Source organism: Malassezia globosa (assembly GCF_000181695.2).
Source record: "Malassezia globosa CBS 7966 chromosome Unknown mgl_sf_3.1, whole genome shotgun sequence".
In the NCBI taxonomy this organism is placed as follows: Eukaryota; Fungi; Basidiomycota; class Malasseziomycetes; order Malasseziales; family Malasseziaceae; genus Malassezia; species Malassezia globosa.
Window position 1 is genome coordinate 507,070 of NW_001849871.1, and position 11,694 is coordinate 518,763.

The 11,694-nt window shown below is 55.2% G+C and overlaps 7 protein-coding genes across 7 annotated transcripts; 5 read left to right on the forward strand and 2 right to left on the reverse strand.

Annotated features, from left to right (window-relative positions):
- Positions 1–666: 666 nt before the first annotated feature.
- Positions 667–1,429, forward strand: MGL_1562 (uncharacterized protein; the record flags this gene model as incomplete). Its single annotated transcript, XM_001731327.1, has 3 exons — positions 667–865; positions 949–1,099; positions 1,378–1,429. The coding sequence occupies 3 exons, from the start codon at positions 667–669 to the stop codon at positions 1,427–1,429; spliced, it is 402 nt and encodes a 133-aa protein (XP_001731379.1).
- Positions 1,430–1,681: 252 nt separating this feature from the next.
- On the forward strand, positions 1,682–2,317 carry MGL_1563 (uncharacterized protein; the record flags this gene model as incomplete). The annotated part of the gene is made up of 2 exons (XM_001731328.1): positions 1,682–1,705; positions 1,940–2,317. 2 exons carry the CDS (start codon positions 1,682–1,684, stop codon positions 2,315–2,317), a joined length of 402 nt encoding a protein of 133 aa, XP_001731380.1.
- Positions 2,318–2,453: 136 nt separating this feature from the next.
- Positions 2,454–2,789, forward strand: MGL_1564 (uncharacterized protein; the record flags this gene model as incomplete). Its single annotated transcript, XM_001731329.1, has 2 exons — positions 2,454–2,490; positions 2,560–2,789. The coding sequence occupies 2 exons, from the start codon at positions 2,454–2,456 to the stop codon at positions 2,787–2,789; spliced, it is 267 nt and encodes an 88-aa protein (XP_001731381.1).
- Positions 2,790–2,921: 132 nt separating this feature from the next.
- Positions 2,922–3,926, forward strand: MGL_1565 (uncharacterized protein; the record flags this gene model as incomplete). Its single annotated transcript, XM_001731330.1, has 1 exon — positions 2,922–3,926. The coding sequence occupies one exon, from the start codon at positions 2,922–2,924 to the stop codon at positions 3,924–3,926; it is 1,005 nt and encodes a 334-aa protein (XP_001731382.1).
- A 13-nt stretch (positions 3,927–3,939) lies between these two features.
- MGL_1566 (uncharacterized protein) lies at positions 3,940–7,326 on the reverse strand (the record flags this gene model as incomplete). The annotated part of the gene is made up of 1 exon (XM_001731331.1): positions 3,940–7,326. One exon carries the CDS (start codon positions 7,324–7,326, stop codon positions 3,940–3,942), a length of 3,387 nt encoding a protein of 1,128 aa, XP_001731383.1.
- A 1,396-nt stretch (positions 7,327–8,722) lies between these two features.
- On the reverse strand, positions 8,723–9,967 carry MGL_1567 (uncharacterized protein; the record flags this gene model as incomplete). The annotated part of the gene is made up of 1 exon (XM_001731332.1): positions 8,723–9,967. The coding sequence occupies one exon, from the start codon at positions 9,965–9,967 to the stop codon at positions 8,723–8,725; it is 1,245 nt and encodes a 414-aa protein (XP_001731384.1).
- A 987-nt stretch (positions 9,968–10,954) lies between these two features.
- On the forward strand, positions 10,955–11,488 carry MGL_1568 (uncharacterized protein; the record flags this gene model as incomplete). The annotated part of the gene is made up of 1 exon (XM_001731333.1): positions 10,955–11,488. One exon carries the CDS (start codon positions 10,955–10,957, stop codon positions 11,486–11,488), a length of 534 nt encoding a protein of 177 aa, XP_001731385.1.
- Positions 11,489–11,694: the final 206 nt, after the last annotated feature.

The window sequence follows — 11,694 nt, forward strand, 5'->3', positions numbered from 1 at the left end:
GGCGCTTACTGCATGTAGAAACCGAGATACTGTGTCGACGATCCTACGCATCGTCTCCTCCACGCAGATACACATGCATCTCTCGTCCATGGTATGTATATGATTTTGTTGGCAAAGGATGCCATTCTCTTTTTCTTATCCACATTATCCGAGTGACCCTTCACTTTGATGTTTCTATCTATCTATCTATCGAGACTGATGCCCTATTTTTTTTTTCATCTTCATCCTTCATCATGGACAACGCTGAACACGAGCTAACCCGAGACAGGTTCGCTAGCATATTGATAATGCGCACCGACTAACACGTATGTGTGCGTACAATGTAGTTTATGTAGCGCGCTAGTGACTGGATGAAAGCGGACTGTACCGAGCAGTCCATGAAGGCCAGCGCAGACAGTGTCAGGTAAGAAGGTCTTGTCCCCCAGGGAATGTCTCGTACACGCGTCCTGTCCATCGTAATAAGGAGGGGGCAACCTTCATATAGCGGTCGGACATGTCTTCACGTGACGATCCAAATGTGTGCATGCCGATTCGCTCGTCCGTAGCCAATTGTCCACACACACAGGCTTTGTCTGGGCAGCGGCGGCGGCGGCGGCAGCAGCAGCGACGGGCGATCCATCCGCTTTTTGTGTGGGTGATTGATTTTTGGCTACGCCGTCGACAACCATGAGTAGGATTGCATGCCGACAGATTTTGCCGCTGCGGCCATCGCTGCATCGCACCATGCACACAAGCGTGCGGATCATGAGAGAAAAGCAGCCAGTGCCTGCTTCGCCGCCAGCAGGCGAGAAGCGAGATCTTGTGGCAGAGCAGGTGAACCGCATTGGTGAACCAACACCTGCTGCAATCGTAAGCGATGCACCGAGTACGTTTCGTTCATGTGCGCATGGATCTCTCCTGCTTTTGCACATGTATCCTCGAATCCATGCAAGCTAGCAGTGCAACTAGACTCTTTGCACCAGCGCACCGTGCGCATTTACCAGCCGTCGAAACCAGCGACACAATCAGGCAAGGCTGGTACGCGTGATTGGCGCCTTGACTTTGATATTCTTCAGGGATCTGGCCGGTGGGAAAGCCCACTTATGGGCTGGGCCAGCACGTACGTATACGATACTGCAGGACGTATTAACGACGATCGATCGACAGTGCGGATCATCAGCAGGCGCTTGTGATGAAATTCGACACAAGGGAGGATGCAATCCACTTTTGCGAGAAGCAGGGCTGGCACTACTTTGTGCAGGAGCCACACAAAGCACGAATCCCTCCTAAGAGCTACGCTGCCAATTTCAAGTACTCGCCCGGCAAGTTGCGCATTCACCACACCAAGTAAGCAGTTTGCGGCAGACATGCGCGTGCGAACTGGCGAGCTATATGTAGGAGACGTGTGAGCTGGAGACTTGTGGGTGATGGATGGACGTTCCTTGCATAGAGTGACCATGTGACGTACATATCCATTAGAGCATACATCGTACTTGCCGCAGAATACGCGACGAGCGATGCGTCTCACGTAGCACGCAGCATAATGATTCCCACCACTAGGTGTTGTCCCGCTGGGTTCCGATGCCCTGCCTATTCTTGGTCATGGAAGACGTTCGTCCATTCATTCATTCGTTCGCTTCATGCCAACGAGTGGCGCCGAGCGCTACAAAGTCGACACACGCCTCCACTCACGCTCATCGACATGGTCAAGTATGGGCAGCTAGTTGTACGTGTGTGGCAAGGCTTAAGAAGAAGAGCAGACGCTCACAGACACATGCATACAGGTTGGGCCACCAGGATCCGGGAAAACAACATACTGGTACGTTGTCCAAAGGCGGGTGGTGGGCTAGGGAAAGTGAGGCATGTCGAACACAGTTTCTGACGCACAAGCCATGGCATGTACCAGGTATGCGCATGAACAAAGTCGGACGCGAAGCGGGACTGACATTGTCTCACCAAGTTTCTTATTGCGTTGGAACGCGGCGTGCATATCGTGAATCTTGATCCAGCGAACGAGCATGTGCCGTATCCATGTGACATAACGCTGTCGGAGCTCATCAGTGTTTCGGATGTGATGGCTGAGCTGGATCTCGGTCCAAATGGCGCTATGCTATACTGCATGGAGTATTTGGAGCAGAATCTCGACTGGCTTGAGACACGATTGGCTGCATTGGAGCATGACTACGTGCTTTTCGATCTGCCGGGGCAAGTCGAGCTATCGACGAATCATCCCAGCCTGCAGCGGATTCTCGAGCACTTGCAAAGAAAGCATGAATGGCGTGTACGTGAACATAGAGTGGCTGTGTGCCCAGCTCAACACGAGGCGTGCAAGGGCTAACCGGAACAGCTCGTCGCCGTTCATCTGGCAGATGCATCAAACATCATGGATCCTTCACGCTACATTGCACTCCTTGTCCTGTCGTTGCGAGCGATGTTGATGTTGGGAGTTGCCTCACGTGAATGTGCTGAGCAAGATGGATTTACTAGATGCTGAGCAGCAAGAAGCTCTTCGTACGTATACACACGCGCGTGCATGAGGCACGCACGCACACAATGACACATGCTCACTCATGTCGCTAGCGTTTTCTCTGGACTACTATACCGATGCACAGGACTTGAACTACATGGCGGACTATCTTCACGAAACCCAGCCGCGCGTCGCGAGGATGTACGAAGTGTTGGGGGACATTGTTCAAGAGTACGGGCTGGTGTCGTTCGAGACACTGGCTGTGGAGGAGAAGGCGTCGATGCTACACTTAGTGGAGGTATTAGACCGTGCGATTGGCTATGTAGCACGAGATAGTGCGTAATTCTATGCATGCCAATTCATGTACGGCATGATGAGCAGCAGACAGCGCAAGTGTTGAACAACGCCAGATGCGTTGAATACATACGCACACAAGCACTGGGCTGGTGCAGCTGCGACTTGCGAACGCAGAACGATGTGGGCACAATGGCTAGGCCTCGTCGTAGGAAGTGTGCCTCTCGCCGTGCAGGGACTGGCTGGCTCGTCCAACATGCCGACGATTGACTACATACCCAATGACATTTCGTCGAACTGTTCGACATTGTTGACGCAGCTGGACGAGGACAACCTGTTCCAGCAGTGTACAGAGCCACTTATCAATGCGACGAATGCATTTGCTGTCGAGTCGACGACGGTGAACTCGTCAGATGCGCTGCAATCGTCGCTGAGAAAGCTGTGTGACTCTGGCACGGGGTGTGACCGCTCGCTCGTGAGGCATTTCCTCGGCCAGTTCTGGGACCAGTGCTCGGACGAGCTGGAAAAGCCGAACGATCAGGTACTCAAGTTGTATAATTATCTGTACATTTTCAATCCCTTCCACGATGCCGTGTGCTCAAAGGACCACACAGGCCAGTATTGTCTCTCGTCTATAGTCAGGACGATGGCACAACAGGAAGACTCACAGCTTTCGCGCATGTATCGGCGCAGTGTTCCTGACGATATCGTTGCTGACGTGTACAGCGACGAGTATTGGGAACGTGTGCTGGAGAGTATTCCACGCAGCCGCAATGTGTCTTTTGCCAAGACACCCAGCAACTCGAGCACAAATACAACTCAGTTGCCAGAAGTCAAGCCACAGCAGGCATTTTTCTTTCTCTCTGGGTCATCGGATAAGTCGTCTCTCTGTACGGAATGCTCTCAGAACGTGCTGGCCGCGTACATTGCGTTTGAGCTGACGTCGCCGTATGCGCTTGGCCTGGAAAATTCTGACGTGCTCAAGTCGCAACATGAAATCTATGATCACGCTCGCTCGCTGTGTGGTACAGAGTTCCTCCAGACAGTGAATCAAAAAGCTGGTGTTCAGGGATTTTCCGGCCCAGCGTCATCGGCGACGGTGTCGTCGGTACGGCGGCCGCTTGATCCGAGCTGGCTATGCGCGTTGATCGTGCTAGGGACAACTGTCTTGTGGTATGCTATGTAGTGAACGTAATGGTCTAGGGATGTGGTGACGGTGTTCCTTGATGACTGTTGGCCCCATGGCCGCCTTGAGCGCCTTGACTGCTTTGACTGCTTTGAGCGCCTTGGCCGCCTTGGCCGCTTGGCACAATAGGTGATGCAGGCGTTACATTCAGGCTCCCCATGGATGCTGTCGCTTGTGGCATTGTCACATAACGTGATGTGTTGGTGCCAGCGAATGAGCCTGCTCCCTGTGCCTCGTATCCTGCGCGTTGTGGTTGGGCGCCTTGTTGTTGCGTGGCTCCCTGTCGCTGGGCAAGTACTTGAGGTTGGTACGACGGGTGGGGGTGGGCCGTCGGTGGAGTCTGTTGAGGATGCGGATGAGCCTGTTGCTGTGCTTGCTGCTGTGCTTGCTGTTGTGCCTGCTGCTGAGCCTGCTGCTGAGCCTGCTGCTGAGCCTGCTGCTGTTGATGCTGAGCTTGCTTGTAAAGCTGGATCGCAAGTCCATTGATCTGCTCCTGACTCAGATGCGATGCAGCGAGGGTGATGGCCAATTGCTGTTGGAGAGCATGCAAGTTGGGCGGTGCTGTCGCCGGTGCAGGCGCTGGGCCTACGGGTGACATCCCAGTAGCAGGAGATGGTGTGGCTCTAGAAGGCATCGAAGCTGTGAAAGTGGTTGGCCGGCCTTGGACATGAGCGCCATTCATCGCGATCGCTGTCCTATTCGGCGTCAAAGGAGTAGCAGGCATTCCATGTCCCGCGGTCCCAGTAGCCCCAGTGATACCGGTAGGTGTGGAGGCAGCGCCAGTGCCAGAACCCGAGGAAGCATCATGTGCAGGAACTGAGCCAGGAACCGAGCCAGGAGCCGATGTACTAGCAGTGCCAGTGGGTGTTGCAGAGCCAGGGAATCCTAGCGGACGTGCATCGATGGCGGCAGAAGAAGAGCGATTCAATCGAGCGGTCTGAGACGATGGCGATGACGATGCAATCACGATGGGCTGCGGTGGGCGAGGCGCATTCGTACCAGGTGCCGCTGACGGCGCTTGGACCTGGGAAGTGGCGTTCTTTATGCTCGATGTGCTGCTGCTATTACCAAAGGCCGAGGATGTGTCGATGCCAAAAACTGGCTGACCCGTCCGAGCGAATGGCATCGATTGACCAGCCACCATGATAGGATGCTGTTTCGCGGCATTTTGATTCGCGGTCAGTGCCGCCAGGTATTGCTGCGTCTGGACAGGCGAGGGCGTTGACGGCATCTGTGTGACTGAAGGCCGAGGCACTGATGCATGCGCCGTGCTGGGCGTCGCTGGAACAGGCGAGCGTGCAGCTGGTGGTGTCGGCGAGGTGGCTGATGACAAGACTGACGTGGCCGGGCGCTGCTGTTGATCATCGCTGGACGACGTCTGTGTATGGGTATGAGCCTGAACCTGAGCCTGAGCCTGAGCCTGAACCTGGGCTTGGGCTTGGACTTGAGCATGAGCCTGGACGTGAGCCTGGGCTTGGGCTTGAGCTTGAGCTTGAGCTTGCGCCTGGGCCTGAACGATTTGCATACGCTGTTGTTGTTGCTGCTGAGCCAGGGCGAATTGCGCCGCTCGTTGCTGCTCAAAGAACTGGCGAATCGCTGCTTGGTCTCGCTCCGTCTTGAGCATGCTGAGAGCCTGCGGTGTAGGTGTAGCAGACATCTTGATTTGCGTATGCGTATCATGAGCCGCCAAGGACGCACGTTTCGTCTGTGCATTGGCAGCCGCCGTCGCAGCCGCCTGGCGCTGGAGCTGCTCACGTCGCTTGGCCCACTTGCGCATGGTATCCAGCAGGTTCTGTCGGTGCTGCTTCTTCGTGTCTTTGGGCGGTGGCCGCTGCGCGCGTTGCTCATCTGCCAGCCACTTGCACCGTTCATAGCAGTCCCACGCCGTGCGTTTCTCTGTCGGCAGCACGAGGCGTGCGGAATTAAAGACGTCTGCCACGAGTGCCCAATGGTCGCGATACTGCTTCGCAAGTGCCTGGACAAATGCATCGTCGTCCGCTGACCATGAAAGCTGCTCAATCCGAGTCTCAGGCCGTGCGGGCGGCGCAGGTGGTCCGCCAGCATGCAAAGCCAGCATGGTGTGTTCACGAGACACTTTGCCTGACCGTCGAGCGAAGAGCAAAGAGCCTGGCGCTTGTATGCCGAAATGTGGCGGCACTGCTCCAGGACCAAGTCCTTCTGGCACAGACGGCAGACGCTCCGCCCACTCACTTGCATTGACCCAGAGTCCATGTTCGTGGTAGTTGGCTGGATCTAGTGTGCTAACAAGCACAGGCCTAGAGTCCAAGAGCCGCGTCACATGTACAAGGCGCGATGGTGGTGCATGGGAGTCGTCTCGGCGTTTCTGCGACGCAGGATCATCCGACGCATGGGGCGGTGAATACTGGGGCAACTCGGGAAACAGCTTGGCAAAGTCCAGCTCCTCAGCACGCAATGTCGGCGCTTGCTCCATCTGAGTGAGCGCAGCACTGGTCTGGGGATCGAGTGTCTCTAGGAGCGACCATGGGGACACACTTGTGGTCGTTCGGTCGAGACTGAAGATCGGCGCTCGGATCGCTGTCACCAGCGCTAGCGGAAGCTTGTCGACGAGTGTCACTTCTTTGTCTGCCTGTGAACGAAGAGCAGGCGTCTCGCTCGTTGGTGGCATATCACTCTCTGGGTATGTGATGCTGGGCATGCTACGCGCATGCATGTCTTTGTCGCGATGAGCCTTGCCGTCAGCCTCGCCGTCAGCCTCGCCGTCAGCATCTGTTTCTGCATCGGCATCGGCATCGGCATCGCTAACGGCGTTCTTCCCTTTCGCACTAGGCGGCTTGTTGATGTGTTGGGGAGCGCCGGCATGATGCACAGCTGGAGTTTCCTGCGCACTCAACGCGCCGTGAGGCTCGCCCTGGCTCGGTTGTTCACGCATTGTTGCCATTTTTGGTCCTTCGGCATGAGCGTCAGGCCCGCGAACATCGACATTCACGTCGGCATGTCTTTGGCTCTTGGTTTCGACTGCATGTCCAGTCGACTGTGGACCGTATTCTTCTCTCTCGCGTTTCTCATACGCACCGTGTGAGGAGGCTTGGCGATCGACATCGGGGCATGCCTCTTTGTGAATGCTCGGGTAGCAGCTCTTATCCACATCCATAGGCTCCTGCAAATCCTTGTACATCCGCCGTGATGCACACATGGCAATACGCTCTTCAGGTGTGGATCGGTGCCATTGAGCAATTTGGTGCGCAAGCTCGTAAGCGACAGCCAATTTCCATTTGCGTTCTTCTCGATAGTCCGTTTGCATCCAGCGCATCTCTTCCAGCAAATAGTCCCAATGCGTCTTGCGCTCGACAGGGCCTTTGATCCGTTTTGGCTGACGGAAACTCCAGTGGCCTTCCTGCTTCAGTTCCTCGATCCGCATCATGGCACGCAAGAACTTTTGCTCTGCAAATGCTACTTTCCAATCGCCTGTCAACAAACACTTGCTTGCTTTGCGGACGAGGCTGGCCGTTGAGCTGGCCNNTGGATCCTGTACTTGCCCANTCTCGCCACAGTGTCAGGGGCAAGGGAACTCGCTTTCTGCACGGCTTTCGCACTCGGTGTGCCGGCTACATAGCTGCCGCTGCCACTACCGACGCTGCCTGGTCGCTGTGCACTTCTCCTTGTGCGGTGGTGCACGGATCCGCCACCTGTCCCGATGCCGGTGATACGTCGCGATGGATCGGGTGGAAGTGGCCGCAGTGACGATGCATACGTGACTGAGAGCGGGTTCGGCGCAAGCGCTTGCAGAGTTGGAGGCGGCGTCATGGCCGGCAGTGTCGCTTCACATTCGACCGGGCGAGGCATGGGCGATGGCGGTAATCGGACTGACCCACGAGCATGTGCTTGGGCGGCATACGGCAGTGGTGGCTTGACGGCTTGCACACCTAACGGCTGGGATGCGGGGAGATCCAGCCTGGATGTTGAGCTCGTGGCCGTGTTGCTGGTCGAATCGGCAGTCGATGGTGCACGACGGACTGCATCGATGTCAACATTAGACCTTTCAGCGGAAGCTGGCGTTTTCGTTTCGACCGGCTTGCTTACCGCAGACGTAGTCGTACCGGTCGTGGGCATTGGTGCAGCTTCGACACTGGCTTCCGAGGCCTCAGACACTGGCTGTGCATCTTTCAATACATGCAACGCGCGCTCACGAAGAAATTGTGACACACGCAGTACCCGTGTCATCAACAAATAGGCAGTTTCTTTCGGCAACCCGTCGTGAGGCAGTTGTGCATCACACTCATCAAGGATGGGCTCCGAAGCAGGCGCATTCCCTGCTGCCGCTGTAGCATCATCGTCCGACTCTACCTTGTTGAGTAGGTACAATATTTGCCGCACGCAGGTGCCGTGCGAGGCTGCTGTGGCACTATATGTCGTGTTAGCTCGTGGTCCCTCACGCCACACAATCACACGTACCGCTGTTGTGCTTCACATTCTTGAATCTTTTCGTCGCGCAGTTCGTCGAGGGTGACGCGGCTTGTTGATGCACTGGACATGCTGTGGCTTCAAATCACAAAGCGCAACACGCTCGCTCTTTGGCGCTATTTCCGCGGCCCACACTCACGCTCTCTGAACCTAGTGTGTGTTCACGCTCGCGAGAGAAAATCCACCCTTCGTGTAGTGTGCGACAGACAAATTAGCGACGAGTTGGTGTTGTTACAAAGAATCTATTAGGTACAAGCGAGATTATGGAGTGAATGGGTATGGCCTAGTGGGATGAGGTCAGCATGTTGTGGGCGGCGACAACAACGCACCAGCGTGACTACTGTGTCATCCTCTCATCCTTGGCGCGCGTCGTCGGGGGGCGAGGACGACGACAGTGCGTGCGAGCCAAGCCCGTCGCTCTGCTCAGAAATGATACCGATCACCACAGTGACGTCGTCGTTCTTGCCACCAACATAGTAGATACCTTCTTCATTCGCATGCTGTTGGAATGGGCTTGAAATCGTGCGGGGATCATCCATCACACCGCGTGCCATGTGGCACAGCTTCTCCGACAGCACGCCTGGGAGGTGCATCTGCATGGCCTGTAGATCGTCCGGCGGATACAGAGCCATCACATCATGCACAGCATCGAGGATTTCATCGTCAAACAGGTTATCAAACAAGCCATCGCTCGCCATGATCACAAGGTCGCCCGGCTGCACCTTGAGTGCCCAACGTCCTGCATCGTTTTTAGGCGTGTCAAATTCAGTCTGGCTCCCCACATGATCATACGAGTGGATGTAGTCGCTCATTTTCTCATTTACATCTGGCAGCTCATAGTCTGTCGCACCGTCGGGAATCATACCGCTCCGGTGCATGCACAGCGCGCTCGATAGTGTCACACTCTCGATCGTTGCGTCCATCATGCCCAGTTGCAATGGGAAGTTGAAGCTGTGTTGCTGCTCAGCACTGCGAAACAGGAGCTCTCCATCACGGATAAGCACCAGCACACAGTCCCCCATGTTGGCGATCCGCAGCTCGTCTCCACGTAGGACGGCCATCAATGCCGTCGCACTACCAAGGATCCCTTCGCGCTTCGACGCTCGCACGCACCGCTCCCATGCCGTCTGCATAATGTCCACGGGATGGCAGTTGAACCACGCGCTCTGCGCGTCTTCCACTTCCTGCGCATCCCATGACGCTTGCATAGCCTGATCCTGTCTGTACAACTCTGCATAGCAAAAGTGCATGAGCAATCGCGAAAATAGCGATGCGTCCGCGCGTGTTCTGGATGCCCATCCACCCACACCGTCGGCCACGCCCATGGCATCGTTTTTTAGAAAGTACGCATCTTCGCCAACGTCCTTGCTCTGCAGTCGTGTCTTGACGATGCGACCGTCGCTCCGTATAGCCGACTGCAATCCTTTGCCGTGCAGGTATGCAAGTGACGACGGTAGCGGATGCGGTGTGTCATGGTCATCGTCGTCGTTGCCCTCCTTCGCAGTGCCATCCTGGGCCCTGGACGTGGTCGACGCATTTGTTCCCAAGAAGAAATCAGCTATGGGCGCCAAAAGTCCCCTGCTCTGGTGCGCTGGCATCGTTCTTCTAGCTCCTTCGCGTCGGGGTCGAGGTTTCGGTATGCCATACGCGCCTGTGTGGAAGACATATGTATTGGTCTGTGTGCCAAAGTGTTCGCGACTGTACATCTGCTGGTTCGACCCCGCCAGAGACGCTTGATGCTCCATGGGGACCGTACACCGCGCGGATGCACACAGTCCACGGCCCACTACTCTAACATGCTGCGTCGCTCGGATTCGATTGTGGCCGTCCAGTACCGTCGTTGCCAGACGCCATTCCGAGTTCGAGAACTTCATACAATGAGTATGCCTCAGCATCCATAACCCGCCGCCTGTTCGTGCCAGCAGTTACAGTGTGTCGCCTGCGTACCCACGCCTGGGAACTGTAGGGATATGAATGAACCAAACGCAAGGAGATTATGTGTATCGAAATGTGAACAAATTTTTTTTCGTGCGTAGTAGGCTTGAAGCATGATCGGCAGACATTCGAAATAACTAAATATTATATTTGTCGTCCGATTCCCAACAGCACGACAAGGTGCCGGAGTGGTTAACGGGAACGCCTAGAACTTGGTTCTACACCGACTGGTGATAAGCGTTTGGTCTCTGACCGCACAGGTTCGAATCCTGTTCTTGTCGCTTCTTTTTTCAATGGTTCTCCGTTGAAATTTATAATTTTTTTTGAATTGTTCGGCTCCTCCACCGTGCCAGTGCGCACGCGCCAATCGTGAAGTATGGGCTTTGCCAGCGCGGGCTCTTTCCATACCCGCAGCAAGAACCAACTTGATGTCTGCACCACCAAAGTCCGGCATTGCACTATTGATCGTGGATGTGCAAAACGACTTTATCGATGGCTCGTGTAAGTAGACTAGCTGCGCGGTGCCACGTGCGAAAGGACTCTCATTTCTAACGTATTCAGTATCTGTTCGCGACGCGCCAGCTATAGTGCCACGAATCGAGAGTCTCATCAACGAGTATGATTGGACTTGCATCGTAGCAACACAAGACATGCATCCGTCAGACCATGTCTCGTTTGCGTCCGTGCACGGGCGGGAACCTTTCCAAACCCACCGTGTGCCACATCCCTATGATCCCAGCACATCAATCGACCAAATGATGTGGCCTGACCACTGTGTTGCAGGAACAAGAGGCTCTCAGATGCATGCACGAATTCAAGCAGCGCTAGATGCTCGCTGTACTTCTGGCGTTCCTGTTCACTACGTGCATAAGGGCACAGACAAGCGCATTGATAGCTACTCTGGCTTTGCATGTGCGAATTACGTACAGTTCACGGAATTGGCGTCCATATTGCATCGAGCGCGCGAGCCGATATCCACGGTTGTCGTGTGTGGCTTGGCCACAGATTATTGCGTTTGCCACACAGCGGTTGACGCTGCCAAGTTTGGCTTCCGGACGCTTGTTCTGGAGGACTGCGTCCGTGGCGTGGATGCGTCATCGACGGCGCATGCATACAAGGTCATGCAGCAGTACCAAGTGGCTGTCGTACCTGTATGTACAAGTTGGAAACTCTACATATCCTAGCTATACTACAAGCTTTGTGGAGGTAGGAAGAGCCAGGTAGCGTTTATGAAGCTGGCTTAGACGAGTCGCACACCGTGAGGGTGGTCGGGAAGGGGGCACAGGAAAAGTGACAGAAATAGGTCAGGCGCAGAGAGGACGTATGAACCAACGCATTCTCTTAACGTGAATAGGAGACCGCATAGACGAATGTACCCACCCCAACGTAT